Source organism: Neomonachus schauinslandi, chromosome 16 (assembly GCF_002201575.2).
Source record: "Neomonachus schauinslandi chromosome 16, ASM220157v2, whole genome shotgun sequence".
Classification (NCBI taxonomy): Eukaryota; Metazoa; Chordata; class Mammalia; order Carnivora; family Phocidae; genus Neomonachus; species Neomonachus schauinslandi.
Genome location: NC_058418.1, coordinates 10830431 through 10856680, shown reverse-complemented (window position 1 = coordinate 10856680; position 26250 = coordinate 10830431). Strand labels below are relative to the sequence as shown.

Sequence of the window (26250 nt, the reverse complement as noted above, 5' to 3'; positions counted from 1 at the left end):
AGTTGAAATTCCAGAATTTCTTTGGTACAATGTAGAGGAAAGTGATCAAAGTCATAGGGAGATTTGAATGTTAGAGCAGATTTATCATGTTAGACATGCTCACCCACCATGGAGGAGTAGAGAAATCATAATTCACCATGAGAAGGAATTTGTGAGAGGAATCTCAGCATCTTTGAAGAGCTCAAGGTTTGTTCTTCTCTGCAGATGAGTTATTACAGTGGGAACGCCATTGAACTGGGATCCCTAAATGAAATTAAATGATGGGATCCTAGTGTGATATCAGCCAAGTGGTGGCATTTAATCCCAAGACAAGTTAGGCAGGGATACTCTAATGGACAGCAGAGCCTATGTGGTATTCAGAATAGCCTGATAATATGACAACTTAATGTCCCTGAAATAAATAGATGTGAAGAATACTAAATTCTTATTTGATGTGTATAAATGGAATATTTCTATGTCATTTGGACAGAAGTCCAACTGCATCTACCAAAAACAGAGATTAACTACCTCTTAAACAGCACCCAGACATGAGCCAGTTTTAACACCCAGAATTTATTGAATTAAGGAAAGGTTGCATCTTCCTGAGTAAGTACCCTGCTACCCTGCCAAATACTGCAATTTTAATCTTTTTCCCAGGCTTCCCCCAAAGGGACCATTTACCTGGGATTGCTGGATCCTGGTTCAGAACTGGCACATTGATTAAGGCTTATTGGCCCTGGTGATCAGGAAGTCACTGTTATCCTAGGCATATTGGTAAGACTGTATGCCAGAGGGTGGGAAATAAATTCCCTAAAAATCTAGGTGCCTTCCACTTCAGTAAAATTTCTAGGGGGATCATTGGTGTTGGCATGTTGAAATACCACTTCTAAAGTAAAGGACATGTTGCATCTGGCCCCTCCTACAACCAAAAGAGAGTCACCATGCCTAGTGTGCTCCCTCAGATTTTTGAACAAGCATATTCCTCATTGCAGGGTGCTACTCTGTTCTTCTTTTGTGTGACCTGAAAACTTTCTGACTGGAGCCCAGAGGAGAAGAAGGCTCTCAACAAGTCTAGGCTGCCTTGCATAAGCTGCTCTGCCACTTGCGCCATATGATCCAGCAGATTCCAGGGTTCTTGAAATGTCAGTGGCAGACAGAAATGGTGTTTTTAATGTTTGGTCAGCTCCTATAGATGATTCATAGCACAGACCCTTAGAATTTTGGCACAAACCTCTGCATCCTCTACAGACACCTATCTTCTCTTTAAGAAACAGCTTTTGCTTTACTATTGCACTTTAGTAGTGGCTGAATAGTTAACCATGGGCTACCAAGTTACCATATAAGTTACCATATACCCATCTAAGCCTTTAGCTGTGGGCATGTACAGAAGCACTCCATTATCAAATGAAAGAGAGATATATATGAGAAGTAAATGGAAGTATATATGAGGCATTGAAAGCATCAGTAAATGGCCCAAATGCCCATGGTCCATACTTGTGCTACATTACTTTCTCCCAGTGTGCCTCTATGGTTTTACGGAAAGTTCCTTATGACTAGCCAGGTGAGGAAGGGAAAACTCACTCCTGACCAATTTGCAGATGGTTCTGTGTGATATGTAGGCACGGACCTGAAATTGTTCAACTGAAACATAACACTCTTTCTGAGACACCCCTGAAGGACAGTTGTGAAGGGAAATCCTTCCAGTGGGCAGAACTTTGAGCAGTGTACCTTGGTTGCGCATTTGGCCTGAAGAAACAAATGGCTAGAATTAAGAGTCTATATAGTTTCATGGGTGATGGCCAAGGGTTTGGCTGGACTTTCAGGTTCTTCAAAGATAAATGATTGGAAAATTGGTTGCACAGGGTCCTAAGGGAGAGGTAATTTGGATAGACCACTGAGTGGGGAAAGAATGTGAAGATAAGTGTGCTCCATGTAAATGGCCACCATAGGGTACTTTCAGTAGAGGAGGGTTTTAATAAGTAAGTAGTTTGACCCAGTGTGTTGCCACCTTTTAGCTTTTGTCAAGAGCTACTTCTGTCATTGCCCAGTGAACTCATGAGCCAAGTGGCCATAATGGCAGGAATGGAGGTTATCCACAGTTTCAGCAACTTAAACTTCCATGTACCAAGGCCATCCTGCCTATAGCCATTGCTGAGTGCCCAGTTGCCGGCATCAGAGACCAACACCGGTTCCTTTATATAGCTCCTTTCCCCAGGATGATTTTGCAACTACCTGCGGGAGTTTGGTTCCATTAGACCATTCCCATCATGGAAGGGGCAGTGCCTTGTTTTGAATTGAATAGACACTCTGGAAATAGATTCACCTTCCAGGCCTATAGTGCTTTTGCTAAAACTACCAATTGTGTACTCTAACAATTCTTTTCCACCATTGTAGGATTCCACACAGCATTAACTCTCTTTTTTTAAAATTTATTTTTATTTCAATTCCAGTGTGGTTAATATACAGTGTTATATTAGTTTCAGATGTACAATATAGTGATTCAGCAATTCCATATATTACTCAATGCTCATCAAGATAAGTGTACTCTTAATCTCCTTCACCTATTTCAACCATCCCCCACCTCCCCTCTGGTAACCATCAGTTTGTTCTCTATAGTTAAGAGTGTTTTTTGGTTTGTCTCTTTTTTCCCCTTTGTTCTTTTGTTTTGTTTCTTAAATTCCACATATGAGTGAAATCATGTAGTATTTGTCTTTCTCTGACTGGCTTATTTTACTTAGCATTATACTCTCTAGATCCATCCATGTTGTTGCAAATGGCAAGATTTCATTTTTTAATTTATTTTATTTTTAAAAAAGATTTTATTTATTTGTCAGAGAGAGAGAGAGAGCGCAAAAGCAGGGAGAGCTGCAGGCAGAGCAGGCAGAGGGAGAAGCAGGGTCCCCGCTGAGCAAGGAGCCCAACGCAGGACTCAATCCCAGGACTCTGGGATCATGACCTGAGCTGAAGGCAGATGCTTAACCAACTGAGCAACCCAGGTGTCTCAAGATTTCATTTTTTATTTATTTATTTTTTATTTTTTTTTATTTTTTATTTTTTTAAAGATTTTATTTATTTATTTGAGAGAGAGAGAACGAGAGACAGAGAGCAGGAGAGGGAGGAGGGTCAGAGGGAGAAGCAGACTCCCTGCCGAGCAGGGAGCCCGATGTGGGACTCGATCCCGGGACTCCAGGATCATGACCTGAGCCGAAGGCAGACGCTTAACCATCTGAGCCACCCAGGCGCCCAGATTTCATTTTTTAAATGGCTGAATAGTATTCCACTGTATATATATATCACATCTTCTTTATCCATTCATCTATTGATGGACACTTGGGCTACTTCCATAATTTGGCTATTGTAAATAATGCTGCAGTAAACACAGGGGTGCATATATCTCTTTGAATTGGTGTTTTAATATTCTTTGGGTAAATACCCAGTAGTGCAATTACTGGATTATATGGTAGTTCTATTTTTAATTTTTTTGAGGAACCTGCACGTAGCATTGCTTCTGATAAGGGATTTACTTCATAGCAAATGAAGTGTGGCAATGAGCCCATCCTCATGGAATGCACTGTGTCTATCATGTTCCCCATTACCTTGAAGTAGTTGAATTGATAGAAAATGGACTAACCTTTTGAAAATTTAGTTGCATTACCAAGTAGGTGGCAGTCTCTTGTTGGGCTGGAACAATGTCCTCATAGATGCTGTATATGATTTAAATCAGTGCCCAGAATATGGTGCTCTTTTACCCATAAACAAGTTTCACAAGATCAGGAATCCAGGGGTAGAAATTTGAGTGGCTCCACTCACTATTACTTCAAGTGATCCAATAGCAAATATTTTCCTTCCTGTCTCCATGAACAAGCTCTATAGAGATCTTATTTCCAAGGGAATGAATGATTCCATCAGAAGACACAATAATGATTCCATTGAATTTGAACTTGATACTTCCAACTGGGCACTTGATGTCTCTTACTTCTGAATGAATAGTCAAAGAAGGGGGTTATTTTACTGGCTGGGTAATTGATCCTGATAACAATGAGAGAATTGAGTTGCTATAACACAGTGGAGGTAAGCAAGAGTATGTCCAGAATGCAAAAGATCACTTAGGGTGTCTCTTAAAAGCACCATGTCTTATGATTAAAAACCAATGGAAAAATACAACACCACAATTCAGGCAGGACTGTTAATGTCTCAAAACCTTTAAGAATGAGAATTTAGTTCATCCACTAGGAAAAGAATAGGAAAAGAACCACAATGAACTGAGGTGTTTTCTGAGAGTAAGGGGAATATGGAATGAGTAGTGAAAGGTGATAGTTGTAGATAACACTATTACATCAGTTCCAACAATGATAACTCTAATAGTTATAAGTATTCATTATTTTGTTATAAATATTTTCACATACATATTAACCAAATATTTATTTTCTTTTTAGCCCCAATTTTATTGAGAAATGATTGACATACATAACTGTATAAGTTTAAGGTGTACAGTGTGATGGTTTGATTTACTATATTGTGAAAAGATTACCACAATAGCTTTAGCTAACATCCATCTTCTTGCATAAATAGAAGAAAGGAAAACATTTTCTCCTTGTGATGAGTACTCTTAGGATTTACTCTCATAAGAAGTTTCCTATATATTATATGACAGTGTTAGGTATAGTCATCACGTTATACATTACATCCCTAGTACTTATTTATCGTACAACTGGAAGTTTGTAGCTTTTGTCTACTTTCCTCCAATTCCCCCCCACCCCCCACCCTCTGCCTTTGGTAACCACAAATCTGTTCCCTTTTTCTATGAGTTTGTTTTTTGTTTTAGATTTTTGTTTTTGTTTTAGATTCCACGTATAAGTGAAATCATGCAGTAATTGTCTTTCTCTGACTTATTTCACTTAGCATGTCTTCAAAATCTATCCATTTTGTTGCAAATGGTAGGATTTCATCATTTCTTTTTTTAGTATATGTGCTGCTGAAGCGAGCATTGATCACTTCTTTTTATGGATGAATAATATTCCATTGTAAATATATACCCAAACTTCTTTATCCATTCATTCATTGATGAAAACTTAAGTTGTTTCCTTGTGTTGGCTATTGTGAATAATGCTGCTACAAACATGGGGGTGCAGATATCTTTGCAAATTAGTGTTTTCATTTCCTTTGGCTATATTCCCAGAAGTGGAATTGCCGAATCATATAGTAGCTCTATTTTTAATTTTTTAAGGATCCTCCATACTGTTTTCCACCATGGCTGTATCAATTTACAATCTAACCAACAGTGCACAGCTGTTCCCTTTTCTCCACATTCATGCCAGCATTTGTTATCTCTTGTCTTTTTGATGATGGCCATTCTAACACACACAAAATGATATCTCATTATGATTTTAATTGGGGTGTTACTAATGACTAGTGAAAGTGAGCGTTTTTTCGTGTACCTGTTGGTATTTTGTATATCTTCTTTGGAGAAGTGTCTATTTAGGTCCTATGCCCATTTTTAGTCAGGTTATTTGGGAGGGGGGTGGCTTGTTTGTTTTGATATTGAGTTATATGAGTTCTTATCTATTTTGGATATTATCCTCTTACCAGATACATGGCTTGTAGATTTTTTTTTCCCATTGCATAGGTTGTCATTTCACTTTGTTGATGGTTTCTTTTGCTGTGCAGAAGCTTCTTTGTTTGATATAGTCTCACTTGTTTATTTTTTATTTTGTTCTTTGTGCTTTAAGTGTCATATCCAAAAAATCATAACCAAGACCCATGTTAAGAGGCTTTATTCCTGTTTTCTTTTAGGAGTTTCTTACATTTAAGTCTTTAATTCATTTTGAGTTAATTTTCGTGAGTGGTATAGATATGGGTCCAGTTTCATTCTTTTACATGTGAATATCCAATTATCCCAGCACCATTTATTGAAAAGAAAGTCTTTTCTCCATTGAATGTTCTTGACTCCCTTGTCAAATATTAGTTGACCATATATGCTTGGGTTTATTTTAGGGCTATCAATTCTGTCCCATTGATCTATTTGTTTTTATGCCAGCACCATACTGTTTTGAGGACTATAACTTTATAGTATAGCTTGAAATCAGGAAATGTGTTACCTCCTGCTTTATTCTTCTTTTTCAGGCTATTGGGGGTCTTTTGTGGTGCCATGTAAATTTTAGGTGTTTTTTCTACTTCCGTAAAAAAAAATTGCCATTAGAATCTTGATAGGGATTTCATTGAACTTATAGATGACTTTTGATAATATTGATATTTTAATAGTATCAACAATTCCAATCCATGAACATGAATACTTTTCCATTTGTTTGTATCCTATCATATTGGGGCCCCACTCTAATGACCTATTTAATCTTAATTGCCTTCTTAAAAACCCTATATCCAAATAAGTCACACTGGAGTTTAGGGCTTCAACATATGCATGGCAGAGGGGCACAATTCAGTCCATAGTAACATGTGAGTGGGAAACAGTTTCAAACAGGCCAATATCTTTTTTTCAATTGAGATATAATTCACATACTTTAATATTCACACTTGTAAGGTGTATGATTGCATGACTTTTGGTATATTCACAAAGATTTAAACTATCACCACTATCTCATTCCAGAGCTTTTTCATCAGCCTACCAACACCCACCCCCATCCATTAGCAGCCGTTTTCCACTCCCAATGGACAAGTCCCTGATAACAACTTATCTTCCTGTATAGACTGATGTCTTCTGCACATTTCATATAAATGGGATCATAAAATACATTCTTTATTGTGTCTAGCTTTTTTCACTAAGCACGTTTTCAAGGTTAACCCTCGAATGAATCAGTACTTCATTTTTTATTTTTTTAAGATTTTATTTATTTATTTGAGAGACAGAGAATGAGAGAGAGAGAGCATGAGAGCAGAGAGGGCCAGAGGGAGAAGCAGACTCCCTGCTGAGCAGGGAGCCCGATGCGGGACTCGATCCCGGGACTCCAGGATCATGACCTGAGCCGAAGGCAGTCACTTAACTAACTGAGCCACCCAGGTGCCCCAATACTTCATTTTTTAATCACAGAATAAGATTCTATTGTATAAATATACCACATTTTATTATCTAGTCATCAGTTACTGGACATTTGGATTGTTTCTATAATTTGGCTATTCTGAATAATGCTGCTATGAACATTTTTTGTACAAGTGTGTACATATGTTTTAATTTCTCTTGGGTATAATTTCTCTTGGGTATTGGGAGTGGAATTTCTCTGTCATAAGCCCAATCTTTTTAAAGGCCAGTTTTGGTGATGTCAGGCTAGGGCTGACATCATAGATGAAGATACTCATAGCTGTGCAGCTTCTAAGACTATATGTACTAAAGTGGTGCATGCACCCTGATGTTTGTAAGCAGCATTATTAACAATGGCAAAATTATGGAAAGAGCCCAAATGTCCATTGACTGATGAATGGATAAAGAAGATGTGGTATATAAATAAAAACAAGGGAATATTACCCAGCCATCAAAAGAATGAAATCTTAGCATTTGTAGTGATGTGGATGGAGCTAGAGTACATTACTCTAAGCAAAATGAGTCAGTCAGAGACAGACAAATTACTATGTGATTTCACTCATATGTGGAATTTAAGAAACAAAACAGATGAACATACAGGAGGGGGAAAAATGAGAGAGGGAAATAAACCATAAAAGGCTCCTAATGATAGAGAACAAACTGAGAGTTGATGGAGGGAGATAGGTGGGGGATGGGCTAGATGGGTGATGGGTATTAAGGAGGGCACTTGTTATGATGAGCACTGGGTGTTGTATGTAAGTGATGAATCACTGAATTCTCCTGAAACCACTATTGCACTGTATGTTAACTAACTAGAATTTAAATAAAAATAAAAGACTATGTGTGCTTAAGGAGGTGAGATTGTCAGTTAGAATGAAGGAGACTGTATAGCTCTTAGATCCAAGTAGATCGGGCCAGGCCCTGTGCCTCGAGAAGGCCCACACTATGCAGTGCCAATTTTTTTTATGTTGCCCTCTGCTGCCTGAATTTGGTCATTACTGGTAGTGAGTGTTGTCCAGTTGGGGTGCCTAGAGCCAGGATCTGGACCCGTGTGTGTCCAATCTTGTTTGTCCTTCTGGCGTTGTCTCTGGCCTTTATTCCATCTGAGTGGTCTACCAAATATCCCAGGAAATTCCAAGACTTGTGTCCATGAGGTTCTGTTGAGGTGCCTTGGCTATTCCTGTTAAAGGCGCTTCTCTGTGGCACAATATTTCTTCAGACCATCACGTGATAGTGTACTGACAGAATGGAGGTGACTCGTGGATTTTGGGTGATTCAGACTCCTGTGGGAGAGGTAATAAAGAATCAACCAAATTACCATACCTCTCTTGGGCCCATGAATTTTGTAATACAGTTTTAAAGTGTTTTTCTCAACAGTTCTGTGTAGATTTCCAAATGTACAGCTTCTTAAGCCTTGACCTTGTGCATTCTTCCGAAGATCTTAAGTTCATCATTGCAGTTTCAGACTAACCTTTCCAGTGATATATTAGCTAGGTTTGCTATTATTGTAGAGACAAAACTAATAGCAGCTTAAATAACAGAATATTTTATGATGCCGGATTCCGGGAGAGGTGAACTCTAGCCCCAGTATGGGAACGCACGTTACCGCCCAAGAACCGAACAACACGAACTCAGCCCCCACGACCATTGTGGGAACTAGAGAGCCACATCTCCCAGGAGTCGCAAGCACTTCCGGCCGGGGAGGGTGGGAATGGGGCCGGTGTTCTCCGGATTTCTGGGAAATGTAGTCCGCCAGTTCGGTAGAGACTCGGGTACTTCCGCAAGGCCGCCGGGAGAGAGGAATTCTGGGTAGTCGATCCCCTCGGAGTTTGGGGCGGGGCGGTCTCAGGCACTTCCGCTCAGGTGGCCAGGTTGTTCCCGGCTACGTTGCGGGGTCTGTTGCAGGCTCTCCGGTCGCTGTGGTAAGTGGGTTCTGGTTTCGGGACCCTCCTGAACTTCCCGGGGTGCTAGTACCGCTGGCCATTGATTTGGGGGGGAGAGCTGCGCGCGCGAGAGGTGGCTTGAGGGCTGGAGTGGCGTTCCCCTCCAGCGACCCTCTTGGCTTTTGAGGCGGTTGAGCAGCGTATGGCCTGGTGGAGGATCTCCCGGACTCTCCGCCTGCAGTCCTACCTCCCCAGGCCGCCCACCTTTCCCTCGCTCTGCCCTTGTCTCGTGGTTGAACATTCATTGGGCCACTTACTTAAATTTCTCTGTCTCGGAGGTTGGGGGGGTTGGGTTTTTTGTTTGTTTTTGTTTTTTTGTAAAATTGGGATGACGTTCCTACCTTCCTATAATCCAGTGGTTTGAGAATCAAACGAGATGGTATAAATAAAAGTCTTAAGGACACTTCCTGACGCGGGGTGAATGGTGGTCTCTTGGTATTAGACTCTAATTTTGTTAAGGGCTTAGTAACCGGACAGCCACGAATATCGTGGCTGCGGTGAGTCCTGGCACTTCTTTTTGATCCCTGTAGGAAGCTTGATAGTCCCGAACCCTTTCTGAGGAGTTACTCCTGTGTAAAATTAATAAAGGGAAACCTCCTTTAGAATGGAGTCCGAGGCTGGCAGGGGGAAAGCGCTCATACCCTACCATGACTCTTGTCGATTGCAGACCCACTTGGAAGAGACCACCTGATACTATTTTAGCTATTAGTTACTATCCCAGAGGGAGGAAGAATGGCTTCCCGCCCCTCCCCCCCCCGCCCCGCGTCAGCCCAGCCAATGAGAGATTGTCAAAACTCAGCCAATGAAAAGCCACTATACTTCCAAGCCCCCGTTTGCTTCAATGGACTTTTTCTTTATGACAGCATTCCCAAGTTCTCCCTTTACCCTGTAAAAGAGTGTTCCTCTCCTTTGTTCTGTGGACTTGCCTGTGTTTTTGCCATATCTTGCTTGTCCTGGATTGTGATTTTCTGCTATTCCAGTAACATAACTGGCAGTTTTATTTTTAAGGTTAACACTCCCAAACCATTTCTGGCTGGAAAGGAGGAGGGGCGGGGCGGGGGCAGAGGATCTCCTGATTTCTCAGGGACAAAGACATAATTGTGGTGTTTCAGAGCCTCCTTTCTGTCCTTGGCCTTTGTCTCATAAAAGACTGCCTTTCTTGTTGCGCCATTGACACTAAGTAGTTATGTCTGAAAATTGCTGATATTCTTGAAATTATTTATGATGAGTTGAAAACACCAAGGCCTAGCTGCTTCCAGCTGTCAACTGCCCTTGCCTTTTTTCCTTCACGCATCTCTTTCCCCCCCCCCCGAAGAATTTGAGATTATGCTGTTGGCGATACCTCTATGTCCCTAAGTATTTGTTGTATTGTTAACAAAAATTCAGCTGACTAAATTTGAAGACTTAATTGACTTTATTACATGATTCATACCCTGGGCAGCATCCCATAAAGCAAGTAGAAGGCAGCTCCCAGGAGTTGTACAAAATGCAAGGTTTTTGTAGGAAGGAGGGTGGGGCAAGGAAGTTATTAGCAAGAGGAAAGAAAGGATTGTTTCAAGCAAGGCCACTTTCCCTTGGAGGGAAGAGCAGAGGATCTTATGCATCTTGAAGGGATGGAGAGGGCCTGTGTGTCAGATTAACTTCATAGGTGCTTATCAGAAAATTCCTGAGTGACTGGTTAACACTGTGTTTCTGGGGGAGGTTGAAACTGCAATTAGGTTAGTCATTAAGCCCCAGTTTGGTGACTTGGCCTAAGTGATGCCATTTTAGGCCTGTGTTTTTCTTTTAAACACTGTTTATTTTCTAGGAATCGGGATAGTCTCTTCTATAATCACAGTATCTAGATCAAAATCAGAAAATTACATTGTTAATGTGCTATTCTCTGACCCTCAGTCCATACTTAAATGTGTTCTGTTTTTCATTTAAAATCCTTAAAACTATTTTCTCCTGATTAAAGCCAATGTTGTGGGCTGCCTTTTGCTGTCATGTTTTCTGTTGTCTCCTTTAATCCAGAATGATTCCTCATCCTTCATTATTTTGTTCGTGATGTTTTTGTTCATGATGTGTAGGCAAGTCGTATCAGAGAAAGCCCATCTTTTGAATTTTATGTGATAGATTTCACTGTTTGATTCAGATTATGCATTGTCAGGGATTCCACAGAAGTGGTGACGTGGCCTTTTCAATCAACATAACAGGAGCCGAAGGACATATTTTGGCTTTTATATTGGTGATGTCAGTTTTGTTCACTTGGTGAAGGGGATGTCTGTGCCATTTTACCACTGAAATTACTATATTTCTTTTTGTAATTAAAGGTTCCAGTGGGGAGACATGTTTTATTAGTGGGCTTTCTGCTGTAAAGATCAGCATCCCTTTTTGTCCCTCTTTTTTTTTTTCATTCAGTCAAATACAAATTTCATATGGACTCAGTTCAGGTTTGTTAACTTAAATGAGATGTTGCTTCTCAGACAATTCTTAAAAACAACTTAGTTGATCTCGATTTTACATATCAGAATTTTCCCTTTGCATGTGTACAATTCAGTGATTTTTGTAACATTGAGGGGTGCAGCTCTAGCCATAATTCAATTTTAGAACATTTTCATTCCTCCAGTAAGACCCCTTATTACCATTTATAGTTAATGTCTGTTCTCAACAACCCCAGACAACCACTAACTTCTCTGTCTCTATATTGTGAACCCTTTATTTAAATGGGATCATACAAGGTGTGGTCTTTTGTGACTGGCTTCTTTCACTTGTGATATTTTCAGGGTTCATCCATGTTGTATACATCATAATTTTATTCCTTTTTATTGCCCATTAATATTTCAGTGTGGACACACCACACTTTGTCCATTTACCCATGGGGGGACATCTTAGTTTCCAGTTTGGGGTTCTTATGAATAACAGTTTTATAAATACATATGTATATGTTTTTGTTTGGAGATAGGTTTTCATTTCTCTTGGGTAGATACCGAGGAGTAGAGTTGCTTGGCTGACTGGTAGCTTTTGGTTTAACTTTTTGACAAACTGCCAAAACTGTTTTCCAGATTGGCTTCATCATACTGTCCCCCCCCCCCCCCCCCCCCCCAAACTTTTGTTTTTTTTATAAATACTAGAAAACCTTGTTGTTGTTTTTTTTTTTTTGGGAAAAAATGGTCCACAACAATTTAAAAATTATCACTAAGGTAACACAATATTAGGGAAGACAATGAGGCAGAGTTAACTGGTTTTTCAGAGGTTACAAGTGACCTTCACACAACAGGACAATCAACGTCAGAGCTTCAGTCAGGTATCCTACAATGTCTTTTGGTAGAAATCACATGCATAAGAGCAATTTCATATTGCAAAATGTCATCTTTTTTTTTTACTAGAGCTACAAAAGTAAGAAACCCTGAGTGTATTCCAAGTGTTGTCCAGCTCTCAACAGTTCCATGAGTTGGAAATATTATTGTCCCAGTTGTACAGATGACAAAATTGAGGAAAAGAGATGTTATTAATTCATCCAAGATGATACAATTACTGAGCAGCTGAGGTAGGATTTGAGCCCAGATATTGTTGCCCCAGAGATGATTCTTGATTGATGCATTACGTTGTGTCAGTTTCCATCATATCAGAATCTGAACTGCTACCTTGGGAGCAAGGCAAGATAGCACAAGGCAACACACAACAACCAGTGTGTGTGTTGTGTAGGAATGGAGTAGCCCTGATCTGCTCTTCGCGCTGTGGACAGCAACAGCCATCCCAAGGAAGGGGCTCCTTGGCTAATTCACAGTAAGCATTCATGTAGGCAAGCATCATCCCTGGGCACCCTTTCATGTCCTTTTCTGCCTTTCCAGACACGACCAGGCCCAGGTCTGCCTTGCCAGGACTCCGTATTCCAGGAATCTACCTCTCCAGAAGTAGGAAGAAAAAAATGACCACATTCAAGGTGCATATGGCTTGCCTTTCTTGCTGTTAAAATTCCATTTCACTACTCAGAATGTTACGTATTGGGGCGCCTGGCTGGCTCAGTTGGTTGAGCGTCTGACTCTTGATTTCGGCTCAGGTCATGGTCTCAGGGTCCTGAGATCGAGCCCTGCCTTGGCACTGTGCTCAGCCAGGGGCCTCCTTGGGATTCTCTCTTTCCCTCTCTGCCCCTCCCTACAGCTCTCTCTCTCTCTCAAAAAAAAAGTTACATATTTTTTTCATTTCTTGGGGTGACTCAAGGAGAACACCAAGCTAAATGACCTGTTTACTCTGTATTTGCTTTTAGCAATAATTTTGTCATTATTCAGGGCGCCTGGGTGGCTCAGTTGGTTAAGCGACTGCCTTCGGCTCAGGTCATGATCCTGGAGTCCCGGGATCGAGTCCCGCATCGGGCTCCCTGCTCAGCGGGGAGTCTGCTTCTCCCTCCGGCCCTCCCCCCTCTCATGTACTCGCTCTCTCTCGTTCTCTCTCTCTCAAATAAATAAATAAAATCTTTAAAAAAAAAATTTTGTCATTATTCATTTTATTTCAAAAATAAACGTGTGTGGTGATGAGCACTGGGTGTTATACGCACCTAATGAATCGTTGAACACTGCATCAAAAACTAATGATGTATTATATGTTGGCTAATTGAACATAATAAAAAATACATATATATTAAAAAAAATTAATGTGGACCAATTACTAGGAATGACCAGTTCTGCTTGCTTCACCAGTGACACATTAACTATTTTTATTTTCTCATACTTTCTTATGTATATTCATAGATTTATTAATATTCATGATATACATCTAATATTGACTTGTGCTTCTTGGTTTAACATAGAACATTCGTTATTTGTGGTTACATCGTATTTCTATTAAATTGATATGATTTTTTAAAAGATTTTATTTATTTATTTATTTGACAGAGAGAGAGAGACACAGCGAGAGAGGGAACACAAGCAGGGGGAGGGTCAGAGGGAGAAGCAGGCTTCCCACCGAGCAGGGAGCCCGATGCGGGGCTCGATCCCAGGACCCTGGGATCATGACCTGAGCCGAGGGCAGACGCTTTAACGACTGAGCCACCCAGGCGCCCCTAAATTGATATGATTTTTAATTTTTAACTGCCTACTGCTCCTACACATTAAGGTGGCTTAGGAGTTTGATTGTTTGAAGCAACACTGCAGTGATCGTTTTCCTACCTGCAGTTTTTTTCTGCAAAAAATCACTTCTCCGAATAAGCTACCTATTTTTTCTCCTCGATGTATTAGGAGCTCAATAATGAAAAAGTACATTTGACACATGCCACGTTAGAGTTTTGTAGATAAGATATTCAAATACGCCACAGCGCAATAGGCTCTAACTGCTGCCTTATGCGAATCTCGTTGGAGATTTTCACACAGGAAGAGCTAGATTCTGTCTTACGTCTGAGTCATCCCCTGCATGTCACTTACTGATCTGCTTTTATTCTGTCATGTATTAGTTTTTTCAAAGTAATGTATAACCTTAGGTTTGTGTATATGTGTATATACATAGACTTTATTTTTTAGGGCAGTTTAACATTCACAGTAAAATCCAGAAAGTACAGAGATTTCCCACCCTGCCCCCAAACACCCACAGACTCTCCCATTGTCAACATCCGCCACCAGAGTAGTACACTTGTTACAATCGATGAACCTCCATCAGCACATCATTATCACCCAGAGTCCATAGATTACTTTAGGATTCACTCTTGATGTTGTTCTTTCTGTTGGTTTGGACAAATTGGTAATGATGTGGCCCCACCATTATAGCATCCTACATAGTAGTTTCACTGCCCTAAAAGTCCTCTGTGTTTCACCCATTTATCCTTCCCTTCCCCTAACCCTTGCCAACTACCGATCTTTTCTCAGACTCCATAGTTTGTAGTCTCCATAGTTTTACCTTTTCCAGAATGTCATATGGTTGGATTCATACAGTATGTAGCCTTTCAGATTGACTTCTTTAACTTAGTCATATGCATTTAAGGTAACTCCATGTCTTTTCATGGCTTGATAGCTCTTTTTGTTTTTTAATCCTTAAATTATACTCTGATCGGGATGTACAGTTTATCCATTTACCACCTAAGCGACATCTTGGTTGCCTCCAGTTATAAACTGAGGTATAACCTTAGTTTAAAACATCCAGGCCTGGGGCGCCTGGGTGGCTCAGTCGGTTAAGCGTCTGCCTTCGGCTCAGGTCATGATCCCAGGGTCCTGGGATCGAGCCCCACATCGGGCTCCTGACTCAGCGGGGAGCCTGCTTCTCCCTCTGCCTGCCGCTCCCCCTGCTTGTGCTCTCTCTCTCTCTGTCAAATAAATAAAAATAAAATCTTTAAAAAAAATAAAATAGGGCGCCTGGGTGGCTCAGTTGGTTGAGCGACTGCCTTCGGCTCAGGTCCTGATCCTGGAGTCCCGGGATCGAGTCCCGCATCGGGCTCCCTGCTCGGCGGGGAGTCTCCTTCTGCCTCTGACCCTCCCCCCTCTCATGTGCTTGCTCTCTCTCATTCTCTCTCTCTCAAATAAATAAATAAAATCTATAAATAAATAAATTAATTAATTAAAATAAAATAAAATAAAGGGGCGCCTGGGTGGCTCAGTCGTTAAGCGTCTGCCTTCAGCCCAGGTCATGATCCTGGGATCGAGCCCCACATCGGGTTCCCTGCTCTGCTGCTCCTCCCTCACCCACTCCCCCTGCTTGCGTTCCCTCTCTCACTGTATCTCCGTCTGTCAAGTAAATAAATAAAATCTTTAAAAAAAATAAATAAAAGTAAAATAATAAAATAAAAATAAAACATCCAGGCTTGCTGGATTTGCCATGCACTTAGTTCTGTCTCTGCATTTACTCCTTAGAGCTGCTGTATAAGGGGGTTCCTGATTTCATCTTCACCCAGGTATGTAAAATATAAGAAACCTACTCAGGTTCACACAGGAAACCAAGTGTCAGAAATGTTAGCTATTCTGTTGAGTAAAAGTGACAGATAAGAAGATATATCTCTTAGCGCTGTCCCTCTCAGTGAAGGTCGGTTGTAAGGTTGAGACAACATGTGCTTGGTGTTGTAGGAGACGGTGACGTTCAAGGACGTGGCGGTGGTCTTCACGGAGGAGGAGCTGGGGCTTCTGGACCCCGCCCAGAGGAAGCTGTACCGAGACGTGATGTTGGAGAACTTCGGGAACCTGGTCTCTGTGGGTGAGGACATCAGCCCTCTATTACTGAATGTTAGTTCCAGGAGTGGCTTCGTATCCTTGGGTTTTCAAGGCTTTGGGGCCCTCGAACTGGTTCTCTGAGTTTGGGGATCTGATTTTCCTAATATATGTGGGACTCACAGAGAGCATTATTTGTTTTTTTAACAACAGGCAAATCTTTGTTTTGTTGAAGAAAAGTAAATGGATGGTATACAGCTCTGCCTCATGTATTTCTGACCCTATCATGAGTTATAAAACCAGTACAATGAGTCCTGTTATCAACTTTTTTTTTTAATTGAGCTTCATTTTTTTTTAAAGATTTTATTTATTTATTTGAGAGAGAGAATGAGAGAGAGAGCACATGAGAGGGGGGAGGGTCAGAGGGAGAAGCAGACTCCCTGCCGAGCAGGGAGCCCGATGCGGGACTCGATCCCGGGACTCCAGGATCATGACCTGAGCCGAAGGCAGTCGCTCAACCAACTGAGCCACCCAGGCGCCCCCTGTTACCAACTTTTAATGAAATAAATAAATTAGATAATAGCAATCCTTCTCTCACTCTTCCAAAAAATCAAAGAAGAGTAAGTACTTCCTAACTCATTCTGTATATGTGTAGGAAACTTGGCAAATGATATTTCTTCAAATGGTCATGAAAACAAATGTTTGAAAAACATTGCTTCTGATTGCTTGAAGAATATTTAGTGGGAACCCCATTTTCCAGTGAATTTTCCCTAGAGTGTGTTGACTTTAAACATATGACTTTATGTGCTCCCAGGGCATCAACCATTTAAACGAGATGTGGCCCACTTGGTAAGAGAAGAAAAGTTTTGGATGGTGAAGTTAGCAACCCAAAGAAAAGGCAGTTCAGGTAAGAACCAAGTAACCATGAGTCTTGGAGGCAACTCTCCCGTCTGTTTGATATACATTTCTTCATGCTTATTTCCATCACCTTGTTGTAAATTGCCAAACGTCTTTCCTGGATTATTACAACAGCCTCTGTACAGGTTGTCCTGCTTCCACTCTTCCCGTCCTACACCTGTTTTCCACAGAGCAGCCAAAGTGATCCTTAGGCAATGTAATTGAGATTGCCATTCCTCTGGTCAAAATCCATTATGTCTGGGCACCTGGGTGGCTCAGTCCATTAAGCGTCTGCCTTTGGCTCAGATTATGATCTCAGGGTCCTGGGATCAAGTCCTGCTTCGGGCTCCCTGCTCAGTGAGGAGTGTGCTTCTCCCTCTCCATCTGCCCCCCCCCCCCCGCCACTCATGCTCCCTCTCTCTCTCTCTCTCAAGTAAGTAAATAAAATCTTAAAAAAAACAAAAAAAAAAAATCCATGATGGCTTCTTTTTTTCCCCCACCTTAAAGTTAAAACCACTTAAAGTGGCTCTTGGAATCCCCTGGAGTCTGCTCTGCATCCCCAGTCTCTCTCCTTTGAATACATCTTCTGTCCTCTTTCTTGCTCCCCTTTTATTTTTTTCAAGGTTTTTTTATTTATTTTTTTTTATTTTTTTAAAGATTTTATTTATTTATTCATGAGAGACAGAGAGAGGGAGAGAGAGAGGCAGAGGGAGAAGCAGGCTTCCCGGCCGAGCAGGGAGCCCGATGCAGGGCTTGATCCCAGGACCCCGGGATCATGACCTGAGCCGAAGGCAGACGCTCAACGACTGAGCCACCCAGGCGCCCCTGCAGGAGGAGAATTTTAATTGTTTTGATAATTGGTGTGTCCTTGGTGCCTAGACTAGTGGAGGGATGTGGCAGATACCTGTAAATATTTATTGACTTTGCGAATGAATTAATGGGTAGGAGAATTTAACTGTATTTCTTGTCGCTGGTGATGCAGGATAGTTTGTTTTTCTGAATGCTTATTACAGGCTTTTAAATTTATTCCACAGCTCACTAAAGGGCTTTAGTTTGCAACTTAAAAATCTGGTGCAAAAGACAAGTTTATCTATATCCAAAGTTTTTCCACCCTATTTTCATTTTTTTTTTTTTTAAAGATTTTATTTATTTGACAGAGAGAGACACAGCGAGAGAGGGAACACAAGCAGGGGGAGAGGGAGAGGGAGAGGGAGAAGCAGGCATCCCGCGGAGCAGGGAGCCCGATCCGGGACTCGATCCCGGGACGCTGGGATCATGACCTGAGCTGAAGGCAGACGCTTAACGACCGAGCCACCCAGGCGCCCCTCCGCCCTATTTTCAAAGAAACAGGCCAGAAGCCTTGTAAGAAACCAGGGCATAGGCTTCCTTTTCACCAGTCACTCCATGACTCATGGCAACAGCTAATAAGTGACCATAAACCAGAATGAACTGAAGATATTGAGGAATATTACTTGTCTTCAAATGGCTACCTATCCAATTTTTACTTACTTAGATGACTCGAAGTGTGATTGTGTGTTTCTTTGTGAGCACTTGACCCAGATCCCAAGGAAACCTCCAAGCGCTGTGGTTGTGACCACACCAGGGAGCATGCTTTCCCTGTAGGCTTTCCTTTTGTAGGGGGCATAGTCATTTCTGGGAAGAAAAACTTTTTTTTTTTTTAAGTTTTAATTTTAATTCCAGTTATTTAACATACAGTGTTATATTAGTTTGAGGTGCACAGTATAGTTATTCAACACCTCCATATAACACCTGATGCTCATCACAAGTGCCCTCAATCCCCATCACCCATTTCACCCCCCCCCTCACTTCCCCCACCTCCCCTCTGGTCACCATAAGTTCTCTATAGTTTCTTGGTTTATCTCTTTTTCTTTTCTCCCCCCTTTTGCTCATTTGTCATCTTCTTTTTTTTTTTTTTAAGATTTTATTTATTTATTTGATGGAGAAAGAGAAGAGATCAAGAGCAGGAACACAAGCGGGGGGAGAGGGAGAATTAGGCTTCCCGCCGAGCATGGAGCCCTACAAGGGACTCAATCCCAGGACCCTGGGATCATGACCTGAGTGGAGGCAGACGCTTAACAACTGATCCATGCAGGCGCCCCACTCATTTGTCTTCTTTCTTAAATTCCCTGTGTGAGTGAAATCATATGGTATTTGTCTTTCTCTGACTTATTTTACTTTACTTAGCATTATACTCTCTGGATCCATTCATGTCATTGCAAATGGCAATATTTCATTCTTTTAGATGGCAGAATAATATTCCATTACACACACACACACACACACACACAGTACATACATACACACCCCACACCTTTTTTATCTGTTCATCAGTCGATGGACACTTGCGCTGCTTCCATAATTTGGCTATTGTAAATAATGCTTCTATAAACATAGGGATGCATGTATCCCTTTGAATTCGTGCTTTCATATTCTTTGGGTAAATACCCAATAGTGCAATTGCTGGATTGTAGGGTAGTTCTATTTTTAACTTTTTCAGGAACCTCCATACTGTTTTCCACAATGGCTGCATCAGTCTGCATTCCCACCAACAGTACACTAGGGTTCCTTTTTCTCCACATCCTCACCAACACTTGTTTCTTGTGTTTTTGATTTTAGCCATTCTGACAGGTATTTTGATAGGGATTGCATTAAATGTGTAGATTGCTTTGGGCAGTGTAGACATTTTAACAGTATTCTTCCAATCTGTGAGCATGGAATGTCTTTCCATTTCTTTATGTCATCTTCAGTTTCTTTTATCAGTGTTTTATAATTTTCAGAGTACAGATCTTTCACCTTTTTGGTTAGCTTTATTCCTAGGTGTATCATAATTTTTGGTGCAATTGTAAATGGGATTGATTCCTTAATTTCTAATTCTGCTGCCTCATTATTGGTGTGTAGAAATGCAACAGATTTCTGTACATTGATTTTGTATCCTGTGACTTTACTGAATTAATTTATTCTAGCAGTTTTTTAGTGGAGTCGTTCAGGTTTTCTATATATAGTATCGTATCATCTGCAGATAGCAAAAGTTTTACTTCTTCCTTACCAATTTGGATGCCTTTTATTTCTTTTCGTTACTTGCTGAGGCTGGGACTTCCAGTACTATGTTAAATAACAGTGGTGGGAGTGGACATTCCTCTCATTTCTTTTTTTAACGATTTTATTTATTTGACAGAGAGAGACACAGCGAGAGAGGGAACACGTGCAGGGAGAGTGGGAGAGGGAGAAGTAGGCTTCCCACTGAGCAGGGAGCCCGATGTGGGGCTCGATCCCAGGAGCCTGGGATCATGACCTGAGCCGTAGGCAGACGCTTAACCAACTGAGCCACCCAGGCTTCCCTCCTCTCTTATTTCTGACTGCAGAGAAAAAGTTTTCAGTTTTTTCCCTTTGAGGATGACGTTACCTGTGGGTTTTTCGTATATGGCCTTTGTGTTCCCTCTAAACCTACTTTGTTGTGGGTTTTTACCATGAGTGGATGTGGTACTTCGTCAAATGTTTTTTCCACATCTATTCAAATGATGATATGGTTTTTATCCTTTCTCTTATTGATGTGATGTACCACGTTGATTGATTTGCAAATATTGAATGACCTTGGCAACTCAGGAATAAATTCCACTTGATTGTGGTGAATGATTTATTTAATATATTGTTGGATTCAGTTTGCTAATATTTTGTAGAGGATTTTTGCATCTGTGTTCATCAAAGATATTGGCCTGTAGTTTTCTCTTTTTTTTTTTTTTTTTTGGTGTGTGGTGTCTTTATCTGGTTTTGGTGTCAGGTTAATACTGTCCTCAAAAAATGAATTTGGAAGTTTTCCTTCCTTTTCTATTTTTTGGGATAGTTTGGTTTGGCAGAATTTGCCTGTGAAGCCGTCTGGTGCTGGACTTTTGTTGGGAACCCAACTTTTGTTGGGACTTCTTAGATTACTGACTCAATTTCTTTGCTGATAATTGGTCTGTTCGAATGTTCTATTTCTTCCTATTTCAGTTTTGGTAAGTTATATGTTTCTAGGGATTTATCCCTTTCTTCTAAATTGTCCAATTTGTTGGCATATAGTTTTTCATAATATTCTCTTGTAATTATTTGTATTTCTGTGATTGGTTATTTCTCTTCTCTCATTTGTGATTGTATTTATTTGAGTCCTTTCTCTTTCTCTCTTGATAAGTCTAGCTAGAGGCTTATCAATTTTATTCATTTTTTTTTTCAAAGAATCAGTTCCTGATTTCATTAATCTGTTCTATTGTTTCTATATCATTTATTTCTGCTCTAGTCTTTATTATTTCCTTCCATCTGCTGTTTTTAGGTTTTGTTTGTTGTTCCTTTTCTAGCTCCTTAAGGTGTAAAGTTAGGTTGTTTGAGATTTTTCTTGCTTCTTGAGGTCAGCCTATAGGGCTATAAACTTCCCTCTTAGAACCGCTTTTTCTGGGCGCATGGGTGGCTCAGTGGTTAAGCGTCTGCCTTTGGCTCAGGTGGTGATCCCAGGGTCCTGGGATCGAGTCCCACATGGGGCTCCACATGGAGCCTGATTCTCCCTCTCCCTCTGCCCCTCCCCACTTCTTGTGCTCTCACGCTCTCTCTCAAATAAATAAATCTTTAAAAAAAAAAAAAAAAAAGAACCGCTTTTTCTGCATCCCAAAGGTTTTGGACAGTTGTGTTTTCATTTATTTCCATGTACTTTTTATTTCTTCTTTTATTTCTTGGTTGACCCATTTATTGTGTACTAGCATGTTATTTAACTTGCATGTATTTGTAGTCTTTCCAGATTTTTTCTTGTGGTTGACTTCTGGTTTCATATCGTTGTGGTCAGAAAAGATGCATGGTATGACTATGATCTTTTTGAACTTGTTGATGCTTGTTTTGTGGCCTAATATGTGATCTGTTCTGGAGAATGTTCCATGTACGCTTGAAAAGAATGTGTATTTGGCTGTTTTAGGATGGAATGTTCTTTTTTTTTTTTTAATTATACATTTTGTATTCTGAATGTCTGGTTTATTTTTTTAGGATGGAATGTTCTTAATATGTCTGTTAAATCCATCTGTTCCAGTGAGTCATTCAAAGCCATTGTTTCCTTGTTGATTTTCTGTTTAGATGATCTGTCCATTGATGTAAGTGAGGTGTTAAAGTCCCCTACTATTATTATTATTTTTTAAGATTTTTATTTATTTATTTGAGAGAGAGAACATGTGTGCAAAAGCAGGCAGAGGGGCAGAGGAAGAGGGAGAAACAGACTCCCCTGCTGAGCAGGGAACCCAGTGCGGGACTTGATCCCAGGACCCTGGGATCATGACGTGAGCCAAAGGCAGATGCTTAACTGACTGAGCCACCCAGGTGCCCCAAAGAAAACTATTATAAAGGGATAGTTTATTAAATAGAACCATAAAGTAGTATCTACCAAGAGGTACACACTCACCTATTAATAATTTTCCAAGTTTTCACCCTTAGGGCTTACCTTTCCATATGAACAGTTTGTTTAATGAAAGACCTGCTGAGTTCCTGAACTAAGTTTTCAGACTTTAGAACACAAACCCTACTAAGAAATGCATCTTTCAGTGTATCCAAAAGAAATATTTCATGCATATATAGATTTATATGTATGACTTTGTAAGACAATTCATGCAGTCACCCCACTCCTGTGAGTAACGATGCTCTGATAGTTTCTGTCCCTTTTTCCTAAATGCTTATTGCATGATGTTAAATTTATTTTACAGCTGACTAAAAGGCTGCAGTTTTCAATCAGAAAAACTGATGTGAAAGCCTAATTTATCTGCATTCAAAGATTTTCTTCACTCTGTTTTGAATGAGACGGTCCAGAAGCCTCAGAAGAAACCAGTGCATAAACCTTTGTGTAGTCTTTTCACCCCTAGTGGTTCTTGCCATTTTCATTTCTCTTATCAGGAACACCACCCTCCTTATGGGTATTCTGACTTCACAGCAAAACAACAGTTTGTTCTCCCTTTTTAAGGTGTATTAACTGTGTGTATTAACACAGGAAAATAAGATGAACTATACACATCATGTAGAATTTGCAGGAATACTTAGAATATATAGCTATAATCAGTTCTAGGTGCTTGATATATAAGATTGCAAATTGTTTAAGCAACTACAAAGTTTAGAGGGACAGTTTACACAGACCTCCTGGCACTTAACACCAACTACAGGTTTGAGAGTTTCCAGAATTGCCTTCAGATTGAATCATTTTCTAAAAGGACTGGCAGAATTCACTGAATGCTGTTATACTCACAGTTAGTGTTTATTACAGGGAAGGATACACCTTACAATCAAGCAAGAGAAAAAGCACATGAGAGGGAGTTTAGGGAAGTACCAGAGGCAGTTGCCATGTTTTCTGTCCGTGGAGTCAGGGATGTGTTATTGTGTTACTTTCCAAAATGAAGGTGTACAGTTATACACAGGATATTACCAATTAGGGAAACTCACCTGATCCTGTGTCCAGAGTAATTATTGGAGTTCTGTCATATGACCAGTGTAGACTGAATGGTTTCATATGGTTAGTCTCAGCCTCTTGGTCCACACCACCAGGTGATTGAAAGCCCCACCTAAAATCATATTCTTGGTCTTTCTGGTGTGGTCAGCCTTGTCCCTAAATCATATTGTTAAACTGTCTAATGTGACTGAAGACCCTACGGCATTCCTTTGAGGCCTGACACGCCAGGGGCTTAGAACTATCTTTCAGATATTGAGGACAAAGGCCTTCATTGTGTATATAATTTATTTGCTGCATAATTTACTATTTAAGAGTTTATTGGGGGCACTTGGGGGGCTCAGTCAGTTGTGTCTGACTCGATCTCAGCCCAGGTCTTGATCTCAGGGTTGTGAGTTCAAGCCCTGTATTGGGCTCCATGCTGGGTGTGGAGCTTATTTTTTTAAAAAATAAGAGTTTATACACTGATTTATGAAATTCAGTAGAAACAGCAAAATTAACCTATATCATTATTACTTTTGTTATTAAGTCTTTGATTTCTAACTTGTATATCACATACGAGGCTTGGAGTGATTCTCAATTTGTTTCATTGATGCTTGCTTAGTGGATAGGAGCCTACTAGACTACCTCTTGGTTTGTGTAGGCATTTAAACCAGAAACCATGATATACACTAGAAGGATGTAGGGAATATTCCCTGGATTCATTAAAGTCCCATGCTCTTGGGGTGCCTGGGTGGCTCAGTCGTTAAGCGTCTGCCTTCGGCTCAGGTCATGATCCCTGGGGTCCTGGGATCGAGCCCCGCATCAGGCTCCCTGCTCCGTAGGAAGCCTGTTTCTCCCTCTCCCACTCCCCCTGCTTGTGTTCCCTCTCTTGCTGTCTCTCTCTCTCTGTCAAATAAATAAATAAAATCTTAAAAAAAAAAAAGGCCCCATGCTCTTTCCTAACATATAGTTATGAAGACATTGAACAAAGCCTTCATTTGTCTATATCTGCATTCTCTGTCGTTTTAGGAGAAAAAGTCCAACATGAGATGGAGACTATTCTTAAAGCAGAACCACATGAAGAACTTTCCTGCTGGCAAATCTGGCAACACATTGCTAATGACTTAACCCGGTGTCAAGACTCCATGATAAAAAGTTCTCAATTCTACAGACAACGCGATTTACCTGGCCAGGTTGGGGCAGGACTGTCTATAACTCAGACAGGCCAGAGAACTTACCAGGGAAATGGGTGTAAAAAATTCTTCAGTGATACCTCCAACTATGATCTTCAACAGTTAAACTCAGAAGAGAAGTCTCATACATGTCATGAGTGTGGGAAATGCTTCTTTTATAGCTCAGCACTTCGTATTCATCAGAGAGTTCACCTGGGAGAGAAACGGTATAGATGTGATGAGTGTGGTAAGGAATTCAGTCAGAGCTCACATCTGCAAACCCATCAGAAAGTCCACACTGTAGGGAAGCCATTCAAATGTGAGGAGTGTGGGAAAGGCTTCAGTCGTAGATCAGAACTTAGTAATCATTGCAGGTTACACTCGGGAGAGAAACTTTATAAGTGTAAGGGATGTGGGAAGGCCTTCATTAATGCTTGCCATCTTCAGGACCATCAGAGAGTCCACACTGGGGAGAAGCCGTTCAAGTGTGATATCTGTGGTAAGAGCTTTCGTCGTAGATCGGCACTTAATAGTCATTGTGTAGTCCACACAGGAGAAAAACCGTACAAATGTGAGGAGTGTGGGAAGTCCTATACTTGGCGTTCACGTCTTCGTATCCATAAGAAAGTTCACATGGGACAGAAACCACACAAATGTGAGGAATGTGGAAAGAGCTTCTTTTCTAGGACACATCTTTATTACCACCGGAGGTTCCACACAGAGGAGAAACCCTATAATTGCAAGGAATGTGGGAAGAGCTTCAGATGGGTCTCACCTCTTTTGACACATCAGCGAGTCCACAGTGGAGAAAAACCATTCAAATGTGAAGAGTGTGGGAAGGGATTTGGTCAGAAATCATGCCTGCAAGCTCATCAGAAAGTCCACACCAGAGAAAAACCATACAAATGTGAGGAGTGTGGGAAGGGCTACAAGACAAGCTTGGATCTTGATGTGCACCAGAGTGTCCATATGGGAGAGAACCCATACACCTGTAGGGCATGTGGTAAGCACTTCACTAGGACCTCAAATCTTAAAGTTCATCAGAGAGTCCACACTGGAGAGAAACCGTACAAATGTAGTATGTGTGGTAAGGTCTTCAGTCAGTCTGGACATTTAAAGTCCCATCAGAGAGTTCACACAGGGGAGAAACCTTATAAGTGTAAGATATGTGGTAAGCAGTTCAGTTCAAGTTCCTATGTTAAAATTCATCACAGAATCCATGCTGGTGATAAATTTCATCCAGTCTCATAGGAGGGAAACCATTTGTTTCAGTAACAATGTTTCTGCCATAGCTGAATACATCCTGGTGATCCCAAGATCACACAAATGGTGCAATGAGGACTTTAGTTAGAACCTTAGCAGTTGTAGTTTTCACTCAAGAAACAGGCTGAAATAATCTTTCTTTAGGCACTTATCAAACTCTAATGGTGGATATTAAAATTGATGTCCCCTGAAATACAAGCTTCGTGAGGGCAGGGAGTTTATTTGCTGTTGAATTTATACAATCAACATTGAGTAGCACTCTGTATGTGCACTTAGTACTTGCTAAGTGAGTCAAAAGGAAGAGAGAATTAGGGAAGATAGCAGAGTAGGAGGATCCTAAGCTTTCCTCCTCCCATAGATCCAGCTAGACAACAGTCACATCAGCGTAAGTAACCCAGAAATGGCCTGAAGACTG

At 40.8% G+C, this 26250-nt stretch overlaps 1 protein-coding gene across 1 annotated transcript; it reads left to right on the top strand.

Annotated features, from left to right (window-relative positions):
• The first annotated feature begins 8912 nt into the window (after positions 1-8912).
• On the top strand, positions 8913-25823 carry LOC110572671 (zinc finger protein-like). The gene is made up of 5 exons (XM_021681056.1): positions 8913-8934; positions 12789-12880; positions 15981-16107; positions 16876-16968; positions 24430-25823. The coding sequence occupies exons 2-5, from the start codon at positions 12866-12868 to the stop codon at positions 25821-25823; spliced, it is 1629 nt and encodes a 542-aa protein (XP_021536731.1). The 5' UTR covers positions 8913-8934; positions 12789-12865.
• Positions 25824-26250: the final 427 nt, after the last annotated feature.